This window comes from Triticum aestivum, chromosome 6D (assembly GCF_018294505.1).
Source record: "Triticum aestivum cultivar Chinese Spring chromosome 6D, IWGSC CS RefSeq v2.1, whole genome shotgun sequence".
Lineage (NCBI taxonomy): Eukaryota > Viridiplantae > Streptophyta > Magnoliopsida > Poales > Poaceae > Triticum > Triticum aestivum.
This window is the reverse complement of record NC_057811.1, coordinates 326,340,865-326,367,446: the sequence shown is the minus strand read 5'-3', so window position 1 is coordinate 326,367,446 and position 26,582 is coordinate 326,340,865. Positions and strand designations below refer to the sequence as shown.

The 26,582-nt window shown below is 44.1% G+C and overlaps 1 protein-coding gene across 1 annotated transcript; it reads left to right on the top strand.

Moving 5' to 3' along the window:
- Nucleotides 1-23,314: 23,314 nt before the first annotated feature.
- On the top strand, nucleotides 23,315-24,941 carry LOC123144898 (ribosomal RNA-processing protein 14). Its single transcript, XM_044564154.1, has one exon. The coding sequence runs from the start codon at nucleotides 23,361-23,363 to the stop codon at nucleotides 24,594-24,596; it is 1,236 nt and encodes a 411-aa protein (XP_044420089.1). The 5' UTR covers nucleotides 23,315-23,360; the 3' UTR covers nucleotides 24,597-24,941.
- Nucleotides 24,942-26,582: the final 1,641 nt, after the last annotated feature.

Below are 26,582 nucleotides of genomic sequence, written 5' to 3'. Positions count from 1 at the left end.
GAATTATCCTGGCAATAAAAATACCCCGAAAATAAAAGTTCCCCAAATGTCCTGAAAATGAAATATGATTTTTTGTAGAATATTTAAGAATTTCTGGCACTAAGAACACACCAGGGGGCCACCATTTGGCCACGAGGGTGCAGGGCACGCCCCTGCCTCGTGGGCCCCACGTGGACCCCCTCCCCTTATTCCAGCGCCCACTCACTTCGTCTTCCTCCAGAAAAAATCCTCCCATAGCTCAAACTCGTGTTCTAGCTCATCTTGCTGCCATTTTCGATCTCTTTGCCCAAAGCTCCATTCACTAAACTGTTTGGGGAGATTGTTCTTTGGTATGTGACTCCTCCAATGGTCCAATTAGTTTTTGTTCTAGTGCTTTATTTATTGCAAATTTTTGCTGCTAAGGTGACCCTGTTCTTGAGCTTGCATGTAAAATTTATATGGTCCAAAGTAGTTTTAATGCATGCTATAGCCTCTAGGCACTTGTGGGAGTAGTTGCTATCAATCTTGTTGAGTTTGGTTCACTTTTATTTTGAGTCACTAAAAATTTCAGAAATTTTCAGAGGGAGAAAATGTTGAAGAGATTGTTGAGAGGCTCTTAGAGCCGAAGACTCGAAGGATAAGAAGAATGAGGAGAATAAAAAGCCCAAATACAATCTTCCTCGCACTGCGGAGGTTCGGCCGTGCAAATGGCCTTGTGAAGCGTTCTTGAGAGCCGCCAGAATTTACAATGACTTTTATTACTTGGCTGAGAATGCAGGCCTCGTCGACTTCCTCCACGACCAGCGCGAACAGTATCTCCTACTCACTAATATTTTTGTGCAAAATTTTTATTTTCATGCTAAGAAATCACCACCTTCAGTGGAGTTTCACTTATATGATGAGGTTAAGGAGATGTCACTCCATGATTTTTGTCGGGTCTGCAAGATACCCTTTGTGGGTAGCTGATACGTCTCCAACGTATCTATAATTTTTGATTGTTCCATGCTATTATATTATCTGTTTTGGATGTTTATGGGCTTTATTATGCACTTTATATTATTTTTGGGACTAACCTATTAACCCAGAGCCCAGTGCTAGTTTCTGTTTTTCCCTTGTTTCAGTGTTTCGAAGAAAAGGAATATCAAACGGATCCAAACGGAATGAAACCTTCGGGAGAAGTTATTTTTGGAACGGAAGCAATCCAGGAGACTTGGAGTGTACATCAGGAAAGCAACAAGGTGGCCACGAGGCAGGGAGGCGCGCCTGCCCCCTGGGCGCGCCCCCACCCTCGTGGGCCCCTCGTGGCTCCCCTGACCGACTTCTTTCGCCTATATATGTCCATATACCCTAAAAACATCGAGGAACAGAATAGATCGGGAGTTCCGCCGCCGCAAGCCTCTGTAGCCACCAAAAACCAATCGGGACCCTATTCCGGCACCCTGCCGAAGGGGGGAACCCTCACCGATGGCCATCTTCATCATCCCGGCGCTCTCCATGACGAGGAGGGAGTAGTTCACCCTCGGGGCTGAGGGTATGTACCAGTAGCTATGTGTTTGATCTCTCTCTCTCTCTCTCTCGTGTTCTTGAGGTGGTACGATCTTGATGTATCGCGAGCTTTGCTATTATAGTTGGATCTTATGATGTTTCTCCCCCTCTACTCTCTTGTAATGTATTGAGTTTTCCCTTTGAAGTTATCTTATTGGATTGAGTCTTTAAGGATTTGAGAACACTTGATGTATGTCTTGCATGTGCTTATCTGTGGTGACAATGGGATATCACGTGATTCACTTGATGTATGTTTTCGTGATCAACTTGCGGGTTCCGCTCGTGAACTTATGCATAGGGGTTGGCACACGTTTTCGTCTTGACTCTCCGGTAGAAACTTTGGGGCACTCTTTGAAGTTCTATGTGTTGGTTGAATAGATGAATCTAAGATTGTTTGATGCATATCGTATAATTATACCCACGGATACTTGAGGTGACTGGAGTATCTAGGTGACATTAGGGTTTTGGTTGATTTGTGTCTTAAGGTGTTATTCTAGTACGAACTCTATGATAGATCGATCCGAAAGAATAACTTTGAGGTGGTTTCGTACCCTACAATAATCTCTTCGTTTGTTCTCCGCTATTAGTGACTTTGGAGTGACTCTTTGTTGCATGTTGAGGGATAGTTATATGATTATGTTATTATTGTTGAGAGAACTTGCACTAGTGAAAGTATGAACCCTAGGCCTTGTTTCCTAGCATTGCAATACCGTTTACGCTCACTTTTATCGCTTGCTACCTTGCTGTTTTTATATTTTCAGATTACAAATACTCATATCTATCATCCATATTGCAGTTGTATCACCATCTCTTAGCCGAACTAGTGCACCTATACAATTTACCATTGTATTGGGTGTGTTGGGGACACAAGAGACTCTTTGTTATTTGGTTGCAGGGTTGTTTGAGAGAGACCATCTTCATCCTACGCCTCCCACGGATTGATAAACCTTAGGTCATCCACTTGAGGGAAATTTGCTACTGTCCTACAAACCTCTGCACTTGGAGGCCCAACAACGTCTACAAGAAGAAGGTTGCATCGTAGACATCAGCAGCATCGAGGAACCACACCGTAGTGATGTGGATGGATTTATCGATAAAATTGCTATAGGGGAAATGAGGAAAGTTTCCGATGCAAGAATTACTAGTATACATTTTCCTGTTCTACGTTACTTCGCGATATTTTCCAGTAGATGCTTAATTGGTCGCGGGAACAGTGGAAATCTTAGTGCTCCTGATCTTGTCATTTTGCGCCATGCTTTACTTCGTGATACAACTTTCAGCTTAGGCGCTATTGTTGCTAAACGATTAAGTCTGAACCGTACAAAGGGCCCCATCTTCGGAGGCATCTTTGCTTCACGCCTTGCTGAACACTTTGAGATACCTATTAGGCATTATGGGAAAGAGGAAAAGTTGCTGCCTCCTATTTTTCTAGATTATAAGAGTATGGTAGCACATGATTTTATTGTTAAAAATAAGAAAAAGATGCTTAAGTATAATTTGATATTTGATAATACTCACTCTGAGGTTATTACCTTGCCTGCACCCTCTTTGTTTAACATACTTTCAGGCACGTACCTCATCTTGCCAGAGGCCATTTATGCATACTGGAGGCTGACACAAGTCCCAGAGCCTGAGCCTGAGCCACCAGTTGACCCTTATCGACAGTCTGTTTATCAGTGGGATCCGGAGGAGATCGCCAACCAGTGGCACCCTGAGGACCCTCCTCAGTACACCGGAGAGAGTAGCTTCGATCCGTGGGCATAGACCAACTTAGGCCAAAAGCCTAAGCTTGGGGGAGTACGTATTTCTCACCGACATTACATTCATGTTCACACACTCATGCCATTTGTTGGTGTTCATACCGTTTCATTGTACTATCCATGCTAGTTTATTTTCTGTTCTAAGCCTTCTTGTGTGTTTGAAAAAACCTTAAGAAAAACAAAAAAAATAGTTGTAGCTTTTAGCTAGTTTACTTTCTATGCCTGTAGTAGTAGTAATTAAAAGAAAACCCAAAAAGATTTCTCGTTCTTCTTTTGGTTGTTGGGAGCTTTCCCGTGTAAATAGTTTTATTTCTCTTCTTTTCTTTGGGGGTCGAGAGGAGAAGACCATGATGAAAATGTTGAGTGGCTCTCATATGCATTATTGTTGACTTAACCAAGAGCCCATGTTACCTTGCCTTCTCCCTTGTATTAATGCTTGCAGATTCCAGCTTAGTCCAATGCACGTGCATTGTTATTATTATCCACACCGTTCGGTCGTGCAAGTGAAAGGCAATAATGACGATATATAATGGACTGATTGAGATGAGAGAAGCTGGTATGAACTCGACCTATCTTGTTTTTTAAATATGATTAGTTCATCGTTCCTGATTCAGCCTATTATGAATGAAACATGTTTGCAATGACAATTAGAGATTATAGTTGCTCATGACATGCTTAATTTGCTAGGAGTTTATAATGGTTTACCTTGCATGCCAACATGCTATTAAAATGGTTGTGATGTGGTATGATAGGGTGGTATCCTCCTTTGAACGATTCGAGTGGCTTGACTTGGCACATGTTCACGCATGTAGTTGAAACAAAATCAACATAGCCTCCACGATATTTATGTTCATGGTGATTTATATCTTACTCATGCTTGCACTCATTGTTGATTAATCTTAATGCATGTTCATGACTGTTGTCACTCACTAGTTGGTCGCTTCCCAGTCTCTTTCTAGCCTTCACTTGTACTAAGCAGAAATACTGCTTGTGCATCCACTTCCAAAAACCCCCAAAGTTATTCCATATGAGTCCACCATACCTTCCTATATGCCGTATTTACCTGCCGTTCCAAGTAAATTTGTATGTGCCAAACTCTAAACCTTCAAATGAAATTCTGTTTTGTATGCTCGAATAGCTCATGTATCAACTAGGGTTGTCTATATCTTTCATGCTAGGTGGGTTATTCTCACGATGAGTGGACTCCGCTCATCACTCATGAGAAAATGGCCGGTAACCGGGATGCCCAGTCCCATGCTCAAATCAAAATAATTGCAAACAAAACTCCCCCAGGATTGTTGTTAGTTGGAAGCACCCGTTATTCTGGACAAGCCGTGGATTGTTTGTTGGTGGTGGGGGAGTATAAACTTTACCATTCTGTTTGGGAACCGCCTATAATGTGTGTAGCATGGAAGATATCGAGATCTCTTGGTTGTTACGTTGATAATGAAAGTATGCCACTCAAAATATTATTTATCTCTATTTCAAAACTCGAGCTCTGGCACCTCTGCAAATCCCTGCTTCCCTCTGCGAAGGGCCTATCTATTTACTTTTATGTTGAGTCATCATCCTCTTATTAAAAAGGTTGGAGAGCACCGATGTCATTCGCATGCATTGCTATTAATTTATATTGAGTATGACTGTGACGGGATCTCTTTTACCATGAATTACAATGTCTAGTCAGTCCTTGATCTTCAGGGGTGCCCTGCATTTATGTTTTGCGGTCTCAGAAAGGGCTAGCGAGATACCATCTTGTTATATCATGTTATGATTGTTTTGAGAAAGTGTTGTCATCTGAGATATATTATTATTGCTCGCTAGTTTATTATGCCATTGATATGAGTAAATATGAGACCTAAATGTTATTGTGAATATGGTTAGTTCATAATCTTTGCTGAAAACTTGAATGTTGGCTTTACATATTTGCAACAACAAGATCAAAGAGAGTTTGTAAAAGTTTTTCTTTATCACTTTTAGTTTGTCAACTGAATTGCTTGAGGACAGCTTGGGCGAGTTGATACGTCTCCAACGCATCTACTTTTCCAAACACTTTTGCCCTTGTTTTGGGCTCTAACTTGCATGATTTGAATGGAACTAACCCAGACTGACGCTGTTTTCAGCAGAACTGCCATGGTGTTATTTTTGTGCAGAAATAAAAGTTCTCGGAATGGCCTGAAAATCCACGGAGACACGTTTTGGAATTAATAAAAAACATTGGCGAAAGAATCAAGACCAGGGGGCCCACACCCTATCCACGAGGGTGTAGGGCGCACCCCCTGCCTCGTGGGCCCCCTGGGACTCCACCGACCTCAACCCCAACTCCATATATTCACGTTCGGGGAGAAAAAAACCAGAGAGACGAATTCATCGCGTTTTACGACACGGAGCCGCCGCCAAGCCCTAATCTCTCCCGGGAGGGCTGATCTAGAGTCTGTTCGGGACTCCGGAGAGGGGAATCCGTCGCTGTCATCATCATCAACCATCCTACATCACCAATTTCATGATGCTCACCGCCGTGCGTGAGTAATCCCATCGTAGGCTTGCTCGACGGTGATGGGTTGGATGAGATTTATCATGTAATCGAGTTAGTTTTGTTAGGGTTTGATCCCTAGTATCCATTATGTTCTAAGATTGATGTTTCTATGACTTTGCTATGCTTAATGCTTGTCACTAGGGCCCGAGTGCCATGATTACAGATCTGAACCTATTATGTTTTCATGAATATATGTGAGTTCTTGATCCTATCTTGCAAGTCAATAGTCACCTACTATTGAAGGAAATATGCCCTAGAGGCAATAATAAAGTATTATATATTTCCTTATATCATGATAAATGTTTATTATTCATGCTAGAATTGTATTAACCGGAAACATAATACATGTGTGAATACATAGACAAACAGAGTGTCACTAGTATGCCTCTACTTGACTAGCTCGTTAATCAAAGATGGTTATGTTTCCTAGCCATAGACATAAGTTGTCATTCGATTAACGAGATCACCTCATTAGGAGAATGACGTGATTGACTTGACCCATTCCGTTAGCTTAGCACTCGATCGTTTAGTATGTTGCTATTGCTTTCTTCATGACTTATACATGTTCCTATGACTATGAGATTATGCAACTCCCGTTTACCGGAGGAACACTTTGTGTGCTACCAAATGTCACAACGTAAATGGGTGATTATAAAGGTGCTCTACAGGTGTCTCCAAAGGTACTTGTTGGGTTGGCGTATTTCGAGATTAGGATTTGTCACTCCAATTGTCGGAGAGGTATCTCTGGGCCCACTCGGTAATGCACATCACTATAAGCCTTGCAAGCATTGTGACTAATAAGTTAGTTGCGGGATGATGTGTTACGGAACGAGTAAAGAGACTTGCCGATAACGAGATTGAACTAGGTATCGAGATACCGACGATCAAATCTCGGGCAAGTAACATACCGATGACAAAGGGAACAACGTATGTTGTTATGCGGTCTGACCGATAAAGATCTTCGTAGAATATGTGGGAGCCAATATGGGCATCCAGGTCCCGCTATTGGTTATTGACCGGAGACGTGTCTCGGTCATGTCTACATAGTTCTCGAACCCGTACGGTCCGCACGCTTAACGTTACGATGATAGTTTTATTGAGTTTTGATGTACCGAAGGAGTTCGAGTCCCGGATGAGATCGGGGATATGACGAGGAGTCTCGAAATGGTCGAGACGTAAAAATCGATATATTGGACGACTATATTCGGACTTCGGAAAGGTTCCGAGTGATTCGGGTATTTTTCGGAGTACCGGAGAGTTACAGGAATTCGTATTGGGCCTTAATGGGCCATACGGGAAAGGAGAGAAATGCCTCAAAAGGTGGCCGCACCCCTCCCCATGGTCTGGTCCGAATTGGACTAGGGAAGGGGGGCGCACCCTTCCTTCCTTCTCCTTCCCCCTTCCCTTCTCCTACTCCCACAAGGAAAGGAGGAGTCCTACTCCTGGTGGGAGTAGGACTCCCCCCTATGGCGCGCCTCTCCCCTTGGCCGGCTGCCTCCCCCTTGCTCCTTTATATACGGGGGCAGGGGGCACCCCAGAGACACAACAATTGATCCTTGAGATCTCTTAGCTGTGTGCGGTGCCCCCCTCCACCATATTACACCTCGATAATACCGTTGCAGAGCTTAGGCGAAGCCCTGCGTCGGTGGAACATCATCATCATCACCACGCCGTCGTGCTGACGAAACTCTCCCTCAACACTCGGCTGGATCGGAGTTCGAGGGACGTCATCGAGCTGAACGTGTGTAGAACTCGGAGGTGTCGTACGTTCGGTACTTGATCGGTCGGATCGTGAAGACGTACGACTACATCAACCGCATTGTGATAACGCTTCCGCTGTCGGTCTATGAGGGTACGTGGACAACACTCTCCCCTCTCGTTGCTATGCCTCACCATGATCTTGCGTGTGCGTAGGATTTTTTTTGAAATTACTACGTTCCCTAACAGTGGCATCCGAGCCTGGTTTTATGCGTTGATGCTATGCACGAGTAGAACACAAGTGAGTTGTGGGCGATATAAGTCATACTGCTTACCAACATGTCATACTTTGGTTCAGCAGTATTGTGAGATGAAGCGGCCCGGACCGACATTACGCGTACGCTTACGCGAGACTGGTTTCACCGTTGCGAGCACTCGTTGCTTAAAGGTGACTGGCGGGTGTCTGTCTCTCTCACATTAGTTGAACCGAGTGTGGCTACGCCCGGTCCTTGCGAAGGTTAAAACAGCAGCAACTTGACAAACTATCGTTGTGGTTTTGATGCGTAGGTAAGAACGGTTCTTGCTAAGCCCGTAGCAGCCACGTAAAACTTGCAACAACAAAGTAGAGGACGTCTAACTTGTTTTTGCAGGGCATGTTGTGATGTGATATGGTCAAGACAGATGATCATGTTTTGTAACCGAGTTATCGGCAACTGGCAGGAGCCATATGGTTGTTGTTTTATTGTATGCAATGCAATCTCCATGTAATGCTTTACCTTATCACTAAGCGGTAGCGATAGTCGTAGAAGCATAAGATTGACGAGACGACAACGATGCTACGATGGAGATCAAGGTGTCGCGCCGGTGACGATGGTGATCATAATGGTGCTTCGGAGATGGAGATCACAAGCACAAGATGATGATGGCCATATCATATCACTTATATTGATTGCATGTGATGTTAATCCTTTATGCATCTTATCTTGCTTTGTTTGACGGTAGCATTATAAGATGATCCTTCACTAAATTATCAAAGTATAAGTGTTCTCCCTGAGTATGCACCGGTGCGAAAGTTCTTCGTGCTGAGACACCACGTGATGATCGGGTGTGATAGGCTCTACGTTCAAATACAACGGGTGCAAAACAGTTGCACACGCGGAATAGTCAGGTTAAACTTGACGAGCCTAGCATATAACAAATATGGCCTCGGAACACGGAGACCGAAAGGTCGAGCGTGAATCATATAGTAGATATGATCAACATAGTGATGTTCACCATTGAAACTACTCCATCTCACGTGATGATCGGACATGGTTTAGTTGATATGGATCATGTGATCACTTAGAGGATTAGAGGGATGTCTATCTAAGTGGGAGTTCTTAAGTAATATGATTAATTGAACTTGAATTTATCATGAACTTAGTACCTGATAGTATTTTGCTTGTCTATGTTAATTGTAGATAGATGGCCCGTGCTGTTGTTCCGTTGAATTTTAATGCGTTTCTTGAGAAAGCAAAGTTGAAAGATGATGGTAGCAATTACACGGACTGGGTCCGTAACTTGAGGATTATCCTCATTGCTGCACAGAAGAATTACGTCCTGGAAGCACCGCTGGGTGCCAGGCCTGCTGCAGGAGCAACACCAGATGTTATGAATGTCTGGCAGAGCAAAGCTGATGACTACTCGATAGTTTAGTGTGCCATGCTTTACGGCTTAGAACCGGGTCTTCAACGACATTTTGAACGTCATGGAGCATATGAGATGTTCCAGGAGTTGAAGTTAATATTTCAAGCAAATGCCCGAATTGAGAGATATGAAGTCTCCAATAAGTTCTTCTGCTGCAAGATGGAAGAGAATAGTTCTGTCAGTGAGCATATACTCAAAATGTCTGGGTATAACAATCACTTGATTCAACTGGGAGTTAATCTTCCGGATGATAGCGTTATTGACAGAATTCTTCAATCACTGCCACCAAGCTACAAGAGCTTCGTGATGAACTATAATATGCAAGGGATGAGTAAGACAATTCCCAGGCTCTTCGCAATGCTAAAGGCTGCGGAGGTAGAAATCAAAAAGGAGCATCAAGTGTTGATGGTCAATAAGACCACCAGTTTCAAGAAAAAGGGTAAAGGGAAGAAGAAAGGGAACTTCAAGAAGAACAGCAAACAAGTTGCTGCTCAGGAGAAGAAACCCAAGTCTGGACCTAAGCCTGAAACTGAGTGCTTCTACTGCAAGCAAACTGGTCACTGGAAGCGAAACTGCCCAAAGTATTTGGCGGATAAGAAGGATGGCAAGGTGAACAAAGGTATATGTGATATACATGTTATTGATGTGTACCTTACTAATGCTCGCAGTAGCACCTGGGTATTTGATACTGGTTCTGTTGCTAATATTTGCAACTCGAAACAGGGGCTACGGATTAAGAGAAGATTGGCTAAGGACAAGGTGACGATGCGCGTGGGAAATGGTTCCAAAGTCGATGTGATCGCGGTCGGCACGCTACCTCTACATCTACCTTCGGGATTAGTTTTAGACCTAAATAATTTTTATTTGGTGCCAGCGTTGAGCATGAACATTATATCTGGATCTTGTTTGATGCGAGACGGTTATTCATTTAAATCAGAGAATAATGGTTGTTCTATTTATATGAGTAATATCTTTTATGGTCATGCACCCTTGAAGAGTGGTCTATTTTTGTTGAATCTCGATAGTAGTGATACACATATTCATAATATTGAAACCAAAAGATGCAGAGTTGATAATGATAGTGCAACTTATTTGTGGCACTGCCGTTTAGGTCATATCGGTATAAAGCGCATGAAGAAACTCCATACTGATGGACTTTTGGAACCACTTGATTATGAATCACTTGGTACTTGCGAACCGTGCCTCATGAGCAAGATGACTAAAACACCGTTCTCCGGAACTATGGAGAGAGCAACAGATTTGTTGGAAATCATACATACAGATGTATGTGGTCCAATGAATATTGAGGCTCGTGGCGGATATCGTTATTTTCTCACCTTCACAGATGATTTAAGCAGATATGGGTATATCTACTTAATGAAACATAAGTCTGAAACATTTGAAAAGTTCAAAGAATTTCAGAGTGAAGTTGAAAATCATCGTAACAAGAAAATAAAGTTTCTACGATCAGATCGTGGAGGAGAATATTTGAGTTACGAGTTTGGTCTACATTTGAAACAATGCGGAATAGTTTCGCAACTCACGCCACCCGGAACACCACAGCGTAATGGTGTGTCCGAACGTCGTAATCGCACTTTACTAGATATGGTGCGATCTATGATGTCTCTTACTGATTTACCGCTATCGTTTTGGGGTTATGCTTTAGAGACGGCTGCATTCACGTTAAATAGGGCACCATCAAAATCCGTTGAGACGACGCCTTATGAACTATGGTTTGGCAAGAAACCAAAGTTTTCGTTTATTAAAGTTTGGGGCTGCGATGCTTATGTGAAGAAACTTGAACCTGATAAGCTCGAACCCAAATCGGAGAAATGTGTCTTCATAGGATACCCAAAGGAGACTGTTGGGTATACCTTCTATCACAGATCCGAAGGCAAAACTTTTGTTGCTAAATTCGGAAATTTTCTAGAGAAGGAGTTTCTCTCGAAAGAAGTGAGTGGGAGGAAAGTAGAACTTGATGAGGTAACTATACCTGCTCCCTTATTGGAAAGTAGTTCATCACAGAAACCAGTTTCTGAGACACCTACACCAATTAGTGAGGAAGTTAATGATGATGATCATGAAACTTCAGATCAAGTTATTACTAAACCTCGTAGATCAACCAGAGTAAGATCCGCACCAGAGTGGTACGGTAATCCTGTTCTGGAAGTTATGTTACTAGACCATGACGAACCTACGAACTATGAAGAAGCGATGGTGAGCCCAGATTCCGCAAAATGGCTTGAGGCCATGAAATCTGAGATGGGATCCATGTATGAGAACAAAGTATGGACTTTGGTTGACTTGCCCAATGATCGGCAAGCCATTGAAAATAAATGGATCTTCAAGAAGAAGACTGACGCTGATGGTAATGTTACTGCCTATAAAGCTCGACTTGTTGCGAAAGGTTTTCGACAAGTTCAAGGGATTGACTACGATGAGACCTTCTCACCCTAGCGATGCTTAAGTCTGTCCGAATCATGTTAGCAATTGCCGCATTTTATGATTATGAAATTTGGCAAATGGATGTCAAAACTGCATTCCTGAATGGATTTCTGGAAGAAGAGTTGTATATGATGCAACCAGAAGGTTTTGTCGATCCAAAGGGAGCTAACAAAGTGTGCAAGCTCCAGCGATCCATTTATGGACTGGTGCAAGCCTCTCGGAGTTGGAATAAATGCTTTGATAGTGTGATCAAAGCATTTGGTTTTATACAGACTTTTGGAGAAGCCTGTATTTACAAGAAAGTGAGTGGGAGCTCTGTAGCATTTCTGATATTATATGTGGATGACATATTACTGTTGGAAATGATATAGAATTTCTGGATAGCATAAAGGGATACTTGAATAAGAGTTTTTCAATGAAAGACCTCGGTGAAGCTGCGTATATTGGGCATCAAGATCTATAGAGATAGATCAAGACGCTTAATTGGACTTTCACAAAGCACATACCTTGACAAAGTTTTGAAGAAGTTCAAAATGGATCAAGCAAAGAAAGGATTCTTGCCTGTGTTGCAAGGTGTGAAGTTGAGTAAGACTCAATGCCCGACCACTGCAGAAGATAGAGAGAAGATGAAAGATGTCCCCTATGCTTCAGCCATAGGCTCTATCATGTATGCAATGATGTGTACCAGACCTGATGTATGCCTTGCTATAAGTCTAGCAGGAAGGTACCAAAGTAATCCAGGAGTGAATCACTAGACAACGGTCAAGAACATCCTGAAATACCTGAAAAGGACTAAGGATATGTTTCTCGTATATGGAGGTGACAAAGAGCTCATCGTAAATGGTTACGTTGATGCAAGCTTTGACACTGATCCGGACGATTCTAAATCGCAAACCGGATACGTATTTACATTGAACGGTGGAGCTGTCAGTTGGTGCAGTTCTAAACAAAGCATCGTGGCGGGATCTACATGTGAAGCGGAGTACATAGCTGCTTCGGAAGCAGCAAATGAAGGAGTCTGGATGAAGGAGTTCATATCCGATCTAGGTGTCATACCTAGTGCATCGGGTCCTATGAAAATCTTTTGTGACAATACTGGTGCAATTGCCTTGGCAAAGGAATCCAGATTTCACAAGAGAACCAAGCACATCAAAAGATGCTTCAATTCCATCCGGGATTTAGTCCAGGTGGGAGACATAGAAATTTGCAAGATACATACGGATCTGAATGTTGCAGGCCCGTTGACTAAGCCTCTTCCACGAGCAAAACATGATCAGCACCAAGGCTCCATGGGTGTAAGAATCATTACTGTGTAATCTAGATTATTGACTCTAGTGCAAGTGGGAGACTGAAGGAAATATGCCCTAGAGGCAATAATAAAGTATTATATATTTCCTTATATCATGATAAATGTTTATTATTCATGCTAGAATTGTATTAACCGGAAACATAATACATGTGTGAATACATAGACAAACAGAGTGTCAATAGTATGCCTCTACTTGACTAGCTCGTTAATCAAAGATGGTTATGTTTCCTAGCCATAGACATAAGTTGTCATTTGATTAACGAGATCACCTCATTAGGAGAATAACGTGATTGACTTGACCCATTCCGTTAGCTTAGCACTCGATCGTTTAGTATGTTGCTATTGCTTTCTTCATGACTTATACATGTTCCTATGACTATGAGATTATGCAACTCCCGTTTACCGGAGGAACACTTTGTGTGCTACCAAACGTCACAACGTAAATGGGTGATTATAAAGGTGCTCTACAGGTGTCTCCAAAGGTACTTGTTGGGTTGGCGTATTTCGAGATTAGGATTTGTCACTCCAATTGTCGGAGAGGTATCTCTGGGCCCACTCGGTAATGCACATCACTATAAGCCTTGCAAGCATTGTGACTAATGAGTTAGTTGCGGGATGATGTGTTACGGAACAAGTAAAGAGACTTGCCGATAACGAGATTGAACTAGGTATCGAGATACCGACGATCAAATCTCGGGCAAGTAACATACCGGTGACAAAGGGAACAACGTATGTTGTTATGCGGTCTGACCGATAAAGATCTTCGTAGAATATGTGGGAGCCAATATGGGCATCCAGGTCCCGCTATTGGTTATTGATCGGAGACGTGTCTCGGTCATGTCTACATAGTTCTCGAACCCGTAGGGTCCGCACGCTTAACGTTACGATGACAGTTTTATTGAGTTTTAATGTACCGAAGGAGTTTGGAGTCCCGGATGAGATCGGGGATATGACGAGGAGTCTCGAAATGATCGAGACGTAAAAATCGATATATTGGACGACTATATTCGGACTTCGGAAAGGTTCCGAGTGATTCGGGTATTTTTCGGAGTACCGGAGAGTTACGGGAATTCGTATTGGGCCTTAATGGGCCATACGGGAAAGGAGAGAAAGGCCTCAAAAGGTGGCCACACCCCTCCCCATGGTCTGGTCCGAATTGGACTAGGGAAGGGGGGCGCACCCTTCCTTCTTTCTCCTCCCCCTTCCCTTCTCCTACTCCCACAAGGAAAGGAGGAGTCCTACTCCCGGTGGGAGTAGGACTCCCCCCTATGGCGCGCCTCTCCCCTTGGCCGGCTGCCTCCCCCTTGCTCCTTTATATACGGGGGCAGGGGGGCACCCCAGAGACACAACAATTGATCCTTGAGATCTCTTAGCCGTGTGCGGTGCCCCCCTCCACCATATTACACCTCGATAATACCGTTGCAGAGCTTAGGCGAAGCCCTGCGTCGGTGGAACATCATCATCGTCACCACGCCGTCGTGCTGACGAAACTCTCCCTCAACACTCGGCTGGATCGGAGTTCGAGGGACGTCATCGAGCTGAACGTGTGTAGAACTCGGAGGTGCCGTAGGTCGGATCGTGAAGACGTACGACTACATCAACCACGTTGTGATAACGCTTCCGCTGTCGGTCTACGAGGGCACGTGGACAACACTCTCCCCTCTCGTTGCTATGCCTCACCATGATCTTGCGTGTGTGTAGGAATTTTTTTGAAATTACTACGTTCCCCAACAACTATGTGTTATGATCCGGCAACCCCAAAGTTACAATAATCGGACCACTCCCGGTGATGACCGTAGTTTGAGGAGTTCATGTATTCACTAAGTGTTAATGCTTTGGTCCGGTACTCTATTAAAAGGAGGCCTTAATATCACTTAGTTTCCAATAGGACCCCGCTGCCACGGGAGGGTAGGACAAAAGATGTCATGCAAGTTCTTTTTCATAAGCACGTATGACTATATTCGGAATACATGCCTACATTACATTGATGAACTAGAGCTAGTTCTGTGTCACCCTATGTTATAATTGTTGCATGAGGAATCGCATCCGACATAATTATCCATCATTGATCCATTGCCTACGAGCTTTTCACATATTGATCTTTGCTTAGTTACTTTTCCATTGCCACTGTTATGATTGCTACAAAACTGCTATTGTTACTTTTGCCACCGTTACCGTTACTTCCATACTACTTTGCTACTAAATACTTTGCTGCAGATATTAAGTCTTTCAGGTGTGGTTGAATTGACAACTCAACTGCTAATACTTGAGAATATTCTTTGGCTCCCCTTGTGTCGAATCAATAAATTTGGGTTGAATACTCTACGCTCGAAAACTGTTGCGAACCCCTATACTTGTGGGTTATCAATTACGATGTACAATGTACAATCCTCAATATGATGTACAATCCTCAATATGATTTTTTGCAAATGATTGGCCAAGATCTTAGTGATGACCTTAATTAAGACAACAATTGAGGAGTGTGATTGGTCTGTAATCATTGATCGTCTCCGGGGAGCTAATCTTTGGGATCAGAGTAATAAAACCATCATTTATACTTTCTAGGTTGAGATCACCCTTATGAAATTGATGACAGATATTGTAGAAGTCCTCTTTGATTATTGGCCAGCACCTTTTCAAAAACACACCTGTGAAACCATCTGGGCCGGGCGCTCGATCTGCTGGCATCTCTCTTATAACTTTGTCAATTTCTTCATTTGAGAAGGGAACTGTAAGTGCCTCGAGGCCTTCACACTTTTTAATGATTCTGGGCAGGTCAAACTTCATGTTGTGGCCAGTTGAGGAGCCCATCCTTTCTTTGAATGTTTGAAAAATAATTGATTCCTTCCCTGCATGATCTTCAACAACACTACCATCAGCAGTGGCTAAAGATGCAATGTTATTTCTCCTGTAACTTTCCGAGGCCATAGCTTGAAAGAACTTGGAGGGCTCATCATCAAATTTGACCCATCGGATGGTGCACCTCTTTTTCTAGTAAAGTTGTTGATATCTAAGGAGTCTGAGAATGTGCTTCTTGAGTATTTTCCTGAAGTTACTTTCAGGTACAGTAAGGGTGCGTTTATTTTCCAACTCATCAATCTCACATAGGGCTAGGGCTTTGTTTGAGTTCTCTATTGCCACAGAAAGTTTAGAGATACCTTTACTCCACTGTTTAAGGTCTCTTCGTAGGATTTTGGATTTGCGACATAGAGTTGTGGTAGGGGTTTGTGGATGTGATTTGTTTAGTCCAAGAATTTGCGACAACCTCCATGAAACCAAGGTGTTGCACCCAAAAAGATTCAAAACTAAAAAGTTTTGACTTTGGAATGGCAGTTTCAATGTTAACCACACAGGGTATATGATCGGAGACAGGTTTACCTAGTGGTTTAACCATAGTTTTAGGGTAGGATGTTGTCCAATTTGTGCTTGTGAAAAACCAGTCAAGCTGTTCTAGAAGTGGATTGTGTTGCATGTTACTCCATGTAAATGTGCGACCTTTGATAGGTAGTTAATGAGACATTGGGAGCATATGAAATCATTAAAGGTGTTCATATCTGCCATGCTACCTCTTGGCTTCTTACGGTTGTCAGGAGCTCGTATGAAATTAAAGTCTCCCACAAGCAGCCAGTCTTCATCAGATGGAATATCCAGAGCACATAACCAGGTAATGAAATTATTCCTCTGTTCACCTTGATAAGGACCATACACATTAACTAGAGTCCAACACTACGCCGATTGGGTGGAACGAAAGCGTGTAACAAGAGCAAAATCTTCAGAGAAAATAACATCCGTCAAGAAGATAGAGCTGTTCCAAATTGTGGCGATACCACCAGAGGCACCTCGAGAAGGCACAAAGGCAAATTGATCAAATCTACAAGGGCAGCAAGACTTAATAAAGGGCAGATGAAAAGATATATTCTTTGTTTCCTGCAAACAAACGACAACACAACCACTAGAGACAGTAGCGTTCGAGAGAGCTAATTGTTTATCATCGGAGTTTAAACCACGCACATTCCAACAAAGGACATTCCAATTCACCAAAAGAGGCATTGCAATTAAATAAAGAGGAATTTAGATGAGTGTCGCTGGCTCTTCCTCCTGGGCGGCCATCAGAGCTTCTTCAGTAAGCTCTTCTGCTGGAATGGCGCACAGATTGGTGCTGATCTGCTGAATCACCTGGAGGGGTGTTGGTGGAAGAACTTGCTCATCAGAAGTGTCCCTGATGGTGAGAGCAGAGGGTACATGCCTTGGCTTGACCTTGGACGTCTTCATTTTCTTATCAGAGATTGGCGGCACCTTGAAGCCGTCATATTTGTTGGAACGAGTGCTTCTACGAAGAGAGACAGAGCACTCAGGCACAACAGCATTTCCCTTGCGAACCAAGGCAGAAGAGGAGCCAGTCACCGAAGAAGCTGGTGCAGGAGCAATCAGCAAATTACCTTGGAAGCAGAGATAACATTCAAAGAACCTGCATTTTCAGAAATTGTGACATTGAAAGTAACAGAATCCTGCTTGAAACCATACTGATCACTCCAAGGGCCATAAGATGCAATTATGGGCCTCACTGCCGCAGTTAGATAAGTGTTGAGCCTGAACATTGCTATGCAATCCCTTAAAAGCATAGCAGGAGTGAAGTTACCATGAGAGGTCATGTCCACATGCAAGCCATCTGTAGAAACAGTAAGTGAGATCTCTAGCCTGTTTGTGGGCAAGGAGATGTTGCCTGCAGTGGTTAATTCAGATGTTGCAGAGCTGGAAGCCTCCCGTGGCCAGAACTGGTTCATAAGAGCTAGGGGTACCAGGACATAAGAATATGAAATAGTGGCACTAGAACCAGAACTCTTGCTCATTGAGATGGAATCGTTCCAAGCAGCTGCAAGGCTGTCATGAGTGTTATTAGGAGGCATAATGCCATGATCCACATTCAGTCCTTCACCAGCAAGCCATTGCTGAAAGTTATAGAGGATTGGTGGCTCCTGTGGGGGAGGGGGAGGCCAGACACCCCACTCTGGGTGGATATCAATGTCATTATCCTGATCCACTACAACATTGTCATTAAAGGAAATATGCCCTAGAGGCAATACTCCCTCCTTTCCGGTTTATAAGGCTCAATTCAAAAATCTCACCAACCAAGATAGATGGTGAGTGGTGGAATACTTTTTGTAGTTTGCAAAAGCACCCAATTAATGTTCTTGTTTTCCTCAAAAAAGTATGTTTACCAATGCATTAATTGCAATGCATGCATGCATAAATTACATGCATTGGTCAATTTTCTCTTAATACTTGCATGCAATGATTTAATGCACCTTGGAATCTGAACATGTGATGGGGAACAACCAAATTGAGCCTTATAAAATGGAAAAACTAAAATTTTGAGATAAGCCTTATAAACTGGAAAGGAGGGAGTAATAAAGTTATTATTATTTCCTCATATCATGATAAATGTTTATTATTCATGCTAGAATTGTATTAACCGGAAACTTAGTACATGTGTGAATACATAGACAAACAGAGTGTCACTAGTATGCCTCTACTAGACTAGCTCATTTATCAAAAGATGGTTATGTTTCCTAATCATAGACATGAGTTGTCATTTGATAAACGGGATCACATCATTAGGAGAATGATGTGATTGACTTGACCCATTCCGTTAGCTTAGCACTTGATCGTTTAGTATGTTGCTATTGCTTTCTTCATGACTTATACATGTTCCTATGACTATGAGATTATGCAACTCCCGAATATCGGAGGAACACTTTGTGTGCTACCAAACGTCACAACGTAACTGGGTGATTATAAAGGTGCTCTACAGGTGTCTCCGATGGTACTTGTTGAGTTGGCATAGATCAAGATTAGGATTTGTCACTCCGATTGTCGGAGAGGTATCTCTGGGCCCACTCGGTAATACACATCACTATAAGCCTTGCAAGCATTGTAACTAATGAGTTAGTTGCGGGATGATGTATTACGGAACGAGTAAAGAGACTTGCCGGTAACGAGATTGAACTAGGTATTGAGATACCGACGATCGAATCTCGGGCAAGTAACATACCGATGACAAAGGGAACAACGTATGTTGTTCTGCGGTTTGACCGATAAAGATCTTCGTAGAATATGTGGGAGCCAATATGAGCATCCAGGTTCTGCTATTGGTTATTGACCGGAGACGTGTCTCGGTCATGTCTACATAGTTCTCGAACCCGTAGGGTCCGCACGCTTAAAGTTCGGTGACGATCGGTATTATGAGTTTTTGTGTTTTGATGTACCGAAGGTAGTTCGGAGTCCCGGATATTCTCACAGACATGATGAGGAGTCTCGAAATGGTTGAGACGTAAAGATCGATATATTGGACGACTATATTCGGACACCGGAAGTGTTCCGGGTGGTTTTGGAGAAAACCGGAGTGCCGGAGGGTCACCGGAACCCCCCGGGAGAAATAGTGGGCCTTATGGGCCTTAGTGGAGAGAGAGAGGGCTGGCCTAGGGTAGGCCGCGCGCCCCTCTCCCTCTGGTCCGAATTGGACTAGGAGAGGGGGGGCGACGCCCCCTTTCCTTCTCCCTCTCCCCCTTCCTTTCCCCCTCCTAGTAGGAGTAGGAAAGAGGGGAGTCCTACTCCTACTAGGAGGAGGACTCCTCCTCCTGGCATGCCCACAAGGGGCCGGCCGGCCTCCCCCTTGCCCCTTTATATACGGGGGCAGGGGGCACCTCTATACACACAAGTTGATCTATTGATCTCTCCCAGTCGTGTGCGGTTTCCCCCTCCACCATAATCCACCTCGATCATATCGTAGCGGTGCTTAGGCGAAGCCCTGCGTCGGTAGCATCATCATCACCGTCATCACGCCGTCGTGCTGACGAAACTCTCCGGCGAAGCTTTGCTGGATCAAAGCTCGCGGGGCGTCATCGAGTTGAACGTGTGCTGAACTCGGAGGTGCCGTTCGTTCGGTACTTGGATCGGTCGGATCATGAAGACGTACGACTACATCAACCGCGTTGTACTAACGCTTCCGCTTTCGGTCTACGAGGGTACGTGGACAACACTCTCCCCTCTCGTTGCTATGCATCAGCATGATCTTGCGTGTGCGTAGGATTTTTTTTTAAATTACTACGTTCCCCAACAGTCATCGGCCACATTATGGTCAGCATTAAGGACTGCATTTTGAGCCAACCAATTGTGCAGCAGCTGCTGATACATTTGCTCCGCATTGAGCCCATCACCATGCAATGGATGTGGAATACCATCATCAGGAGGAGGATCTTCCCCGGCTGGTGGCACTTCCGGCAAGTGAGCATTCCAATCGTTGCTACGGAGCATTGTGACAGCCACCGTCCAACTCTGACGGGGTCCTCCTAACTGTCGGATCACTAAACTTTTAGGAACCAGGCGCAGATGAATAACCCTGACCTTAATAAGCACAAATCTTATCCCTCTAGGATTATTCCAATCTACCAGAGCACCAAACTTGTCAACTGATTTGTGCATATAGTGCTGTGTTTGATAATCGTAAGGAAAACCAACACATAGACGCCACACCTCTGGGCCAAAGGTGGCCAGACGCATGTTCAGGGCAGCATCATGCGGAACAAAAGAAATCACAGTGTGCTCATCTACCTCATTTTCATCAAGCTCAAAAGTTGTTCCAACTACAACATCTTTGACCAGAGAGTCCACAAAGCCAAAGATACCAATACCAAGAGGATGAACTGACACTTCGGTTGGAAAGTAATGTGATTCATGGAGCAAACCTTCTATGATGTTGCGGATGTCGGCCTTCTGATGATGGGGGATGAAGCGATTGGCCTCCGCAATGGCCAAGAAATCGTGGCGCAGGGGAGGGATCGCGCTGACCACCATATCATCCCTAACTTTCAGATCTGCAAGGCCAAGCTCGATGGTCATCCCCGGCGGGAGGTAGGGGACGACATTGAGGGGATAGTTCGCCATTGCCGCCGTGGGTGGAGCTGGAGCAGAGGAGGGCACAGACAGCGAGAGAGCAGAATGCGTATCGTCAGGCTTGGGGCGAGACTTTGGTTGCCAGACTCCTTGATTAAGGTGCACCAACTTGAGGCATGCGGCCGCCTTATGTCCATTGAGGCCACATGATTTGCATCTGACGGTCGTCCTACGCCTAGTCCCCGGTTCATTATTAAAGGCAGTACCATTTATAGCCTGCATCAGTATCCCTGAAAAGACTGGATCCTTATCCTTTGAAATGTTATTTCCATGTGTTGATCCGGCATGATTGTTATTGTTAGGGAAGGAATCTGCTGTTGATAAGGAAACAACTCATCCACTATCTTTTGAATCCATTTCATACGAACCACCCCAACAGACTTACCGGAGAATTTTAGATGGCCCAAAAAAGCACAAGCAACGCAATGAAATTTGGCCGGGCATTCAAAAAATAAATGGGCCATGGAACCATATGAGTGGCAGGCTGAGGCCTTTGGTTGTGGGATGGATGCATGGTCCAGTGAACTGCAGTGCATGGCCTGTCAAAACAAATATTGCAATAGGGCCCTGGGCAATTAATGGCTAGATGATCATTATCAATACAATTATGGCAGATTAGCAATTCGTCATATATGTAATCCATGGGCGGGACAGAAGGGATTTTCCATAATGATGCAATTTTGTCCTTCGAGATACCCACTCGGTGATGATCCGAAATGTGACGAAGCATAAACTTGGGATCTGATTCCAAGCACCATATTTGAATTGGCCCCCCTCAAAGCGCCGAGTAATGGCAGAAAAACCTTCAGCAGGTTGATCATTAATGTTGATTTGAACTTTGCCGAAAACCATGGAATTTTGCATTAACTGCTCATTAGATACTGGTAATTGGTCCATACCAAAAAGATCTTGTCGGCTCGTCGGCGGTCGCCGGTGAATTGTCACCGGCGGAGAACGCGTTCGATCAAAGGACGGAGAAAAAACAGCTTTTGAGAGGATCTCCATAGATGACTTTTCAACACAACCACCCATATTGGTAGAGAGAAAGTGTGATTTAACTGCCACAGGAGATCGGGACATGACTTCTTGGTTGGTTTGATCCAGATGCCAAGCCAATGGGTTTTCATTGAGTGCATGAATGGCTGGTCGGAATAAACTGGAATGACATACGAAATCTGGCCAAACTCTATCCTTAAGCCCATAAATGAAATGTCCAACACGATTAGAAGCAACCGAGAATCGATATTTTCTGCCCTCCAAATGATGAACATTTAACCCCGAGGGTAGTCCACCAATGCAACATTGTAGTGCAATGGCCAGTGATTCTTCATTGAGAGGGAATGAGGCCGAAGAGAAACTTACAACCAAGAAGAACTCTTTGGTCGTACCAGAGTGGGAGAAGTGAACAGTGGATCCACAACGACGACGCACCTGAGCCGCGACCGCAAGGCCGGGGGAGAAGTCCCAATGTAGTAGCCCATCCATGGAGGCTTAGATCAGTGGAGCCATGGAAGATTGGTGGTGGTTGGTGGGTGATGGGGGGAGAGGGAGGAGAGAAGGGGAGAGGAGCCATCATTCCTTGATCGTCGGCTCGCTTCAGTGTTTGTAGCCGTCACTAGGTGATCTACAGACCTAGATGTATTTTTTGTTATTTCTGATGCTATTTGTACACCATGATAATCGATGAATAAATTATAAAATTTTCTCGCAAAAATAATAAGTAAAGCTAGTTGTGATGCCCTTCGCTAAAAAAATGAGTGATAGAAATGGGCCGATGGAGTACTCTATGGCACACGAAAACCTTAGGTGAGAGGTAGTTTTTTTTGAGGCAAAGGTGAGAGGTAGGTGCTCTCGCTATAAGCGAGATATAATTCTCTCGGCTCAGATGGAAGGAAGAGCTCAGAAACTCGTAGAAGATGTAAACATATTTTAATTTTAATAAAGCTAGCCATGATTACGTCTTCGGCTCGCTTCAGTGTTTGTAGTCGTCACTAGGTGGTCTACAGACTTAGATATAACTTTTATTATTTTTGATGCTATTTATACTGCCATGATAATTGATAAATTTATTATTTTTGATGCTATTTATACTGCCATGATAATTGATAAATAAATTAGAATATTTTTTTCACAGAAATAATAAATAAATCTAGCCACGACGGCCTTCAGTAAAAATAGCTTGACGAGCGATAAAAATGGGCTGATGGAGTACTCTACGGCACACCAAAACCTTCAGGTGAGAGATAGGTGCTCTCGCTATAAGCGCGATATAATTCTCTCGGCTCAGACCTCGACGTCGCTCGCGCGCTTGCCCCGTACGGTGTAGTTAGTCCATTAGAAGCCCAGTATGGCCCATCGAACCAAAACCACAATTGCAGCCATAATATAGGCCCCTTGAAGGCCAGAGACAGCAAACCCCTCTATCGCTGAAACCCTCCAAACGCTTACCGCAATGGGCAGGAAACCCTCGGCTTCCGCCGCCGCCGCCGCTGCCGCCGCTGCCGCTGCGGCTGCCGACCACGACTCCACCGTTGCCAGCGCCAAGGCCGCCGAACTCCTAGCAGCAGCCGCTGACTGCGAGGGTATCCATGGGCACTCCATGTTCTTCGACGCCCTTGTGCAGCTTATACCCCCGCGTTTCTACCTCTCCGCCGACGATGATGTTCGCCCCTACTACCAGGGGCTCTCCAAGGCCGCCAAGGCGGCCATGAAGGCTCAGTCCCGCGCCAATATCAAGGCTGCCCGCCGAGCCCGCCTCGACCCCGCGGGGCCGCCTTCCTCCACCCTGGACCTTCTCAAGAAGTCCGTCGCCGACCAAGAGGCGGAGGAGAAGAAGGAAGAGGAGGAGGATAACTCACAAGACGGAAGCCAGGAGTCCGACGACGATGCAACCTCAGAGGGTGGCGACGATGACCAGGACAACGAGGAGGGAGATGAAGAGGAGGAAGAGGAGGAGGCAGAGGATGAGAAGGAGGAGATGCAGATGGCCCCAGCAGCAGTTGTTTCTGAAGACCGGTCGGTGACTTACGAGGAGCTGCGAGAGCGGCTTCAGCGCCGCATTACAGAGCTCCGTGGGAACCGGTGCACCAGGCCAGAGTTCCTGAATAAACCCCAGAAGGAGAAGGGTAAGAAGGGAAAGGGTGCTAAAGTGAAGGGGAAGGAGGAAGGTACAAAGCGGAAGCGTGAGGATGGCACCGGGGATGCGGAGGGTAAGGATGGGAAGAAGCACAAGAAGGAAGGGGAAGAGAAGGCACCAGATATCATATATGGCAATGTGTTGGTTGATCCAAAGGAAGCTAGGCGGAGGAAGAAGAGGAGGATCAAGAACAAGAAGAAGGAGCTGGAACAGGCTAAGCGGATGCAGAGGGCAAAGGAGGATCCTAAAAAGGCCACCAAGATGGCCTGGGATGTGGCAACAAGGCGCGCGGCTGGGGAGAAGGTGCACGACAACCCCAAGTTGATTAAAGAGAGCATGAAGAAGGATAAGAAGCGGCAGGAGAAGCACGCGGAGGAGTGGAAGGACAGGCAGAGGACAGTGGACATCAAGAAGAAGCAGAAGCAGAATAAGCGGAAGGAGAACATCCAGGGGCGGGCACAGGAGAAGAAGGCGCGCAAAATAGAGAAGCGTGAGAAGAAGCTTATGCGCCCTGGTTTTGAGGGGCGCAAGGAAGGCTATGTCAATGAGTGACATCTACATTGAAGATGATGGTGACTGAGTACTGTATCTGCTTTATCTTTGCAAGGTTGCATATGTTGGTGTTGGTGTTGGTACTGGAAATAGGTATCCAGATCTTGACTACCACACTTAATTATAGCTTGAAGGTTGAATGTTTGGCAGGTCATCTGGAAAAGATTTTGAGATATTCCTTCTGCTGTATTTTCATTGAGCTTAGATAAATTTGTCGAAGAAAAAACTTCTGTGTGTGGCTTCATAGTTATCTCTAGCACTAGACCAACGAAATATTAATGTTCTTTTATGTCCACAGTCCGAGGAAATGTTAATGATGCTTTAGTGGATTTTGTTCTTTTCTTTGTTATTCCTAGCAGTGGGCTGATAGATTAGTTATGTCAAATTATGCATCAGTGAAGATGTTCTGGGTACATGCTTATCTGAATTCTTGGTAAATTGAAATCCACAATGCCCACTTCTCATCATGTTACGGATACGCTACATGTCAATATTCTATATCAATCTTATTTTGCAAGCTTACTGTAGTAATGTACAGTCTGTATTATGGCGTTGAGTTATACTGCAGGACGCTGATTTGTTAGTTTACTCTCTGCAGTTATATCCTAGATTTATTTGCAGCCTTGTTAGTAAGGCCACATGTATACCTTTGTGTTTATTCATTTGTGTCCACTGTTATCAAGGGTGAGGTACTTGTTCCCTTCCATTTTCTTGCCAGCAAGGGGACAGACAACACCTGCATCTATATAAAAAAGGGGATTTTCAGCATGTCTTGTATGTGCACATTTCTGTTGTTACATATTTTACCCTGCTCGACAAAGTGCAAAAAAGCAAAAGGTATCATTTATATAGGTACTTGGAATGCAAGGTTAGGATCATCTCTCTCCACAAGATATTTTTTCTGTTTGGCGACAAGTTTGAGAGATTTATATGAATCATGGCGGATGAGAGAGGATTGATGGAATGTAGATGCGCCTTAGTGCGCATCCGTCGAGGTTCTTTAGCGAGCACTTCCTCTGAGGTGCTTTCAGATCGCTGATTGCTTTCTACCCTATGCAAGAGGCCTCTCCTTTTAGTTGTCACTTGAATAGGATACATGGCGTTCATATTCTGTTAGATTACTTTACTCCTGTGTGATTTTGGCTCTAAAGATGATAGGTTTCAGAATGTGGTTAGTTTTGCATCTGTCATATGCTTGCTGCTGTTACACATAATTGTACTTTTGTCTTCGACTTTGCGCTAGAAGCATCCTTGTTCTAGACTTCCAGCTGTATTGTTCATGGCACTATTTTTTCTGCCTTTCTAGCCGAGGATTACTGGGACTGTTTGGACTGAATTATGATTTTGTAGATGATATCATTCTGAAATAATAGGAACAGTATGCTAATTTTGCATTTGCATGCCTGTTGGTTTATGATCCCATAAAAACAAGGTCCTATACATCAGTTGGGTATCTTGCTTGGACTGTCTATATGTATTAGTTTGGTGCTAGATCTTTGGCTATGAGGCGCTATGGATTTAAAGAACTTTAAAGCCGTGGATTTTATCTAATTTTGTGGTGCTTCGGCCTCTGAGCTTTCAACTGAACCTGAAGACTACTTACTTTTGTGGATGGCTAAACTTGAAAGTCTGAAGCTAAATCTGTCACCCCTGGGGTTGTCCTCTGGACAAAATTTGTACGTTGAGTGCTATATCTTCAACGCTCCTTCTTTTCGTTTCAGTGACCATGATCATGGTGTGACATCAAGTCTTATCTTTGCTCCTCAGCATACTGCTGCTTTGTTGATACTCCCTCTGATCCAAAATAGATGACTTAGCTTTGTACTAAAGTTAGTACAGAGTTTGAGTTATCTATTTTGGAACGGAGGGAGTATCATCTAAAGGCGTCTGAACCTGGTTCTTTTTAGGCATGGTTTTGTTTTACTCATCAATGCATTTTAGATAGTGAAATTGTTCCTCGTTATTCCCTGTAGGACTGCTCATTGT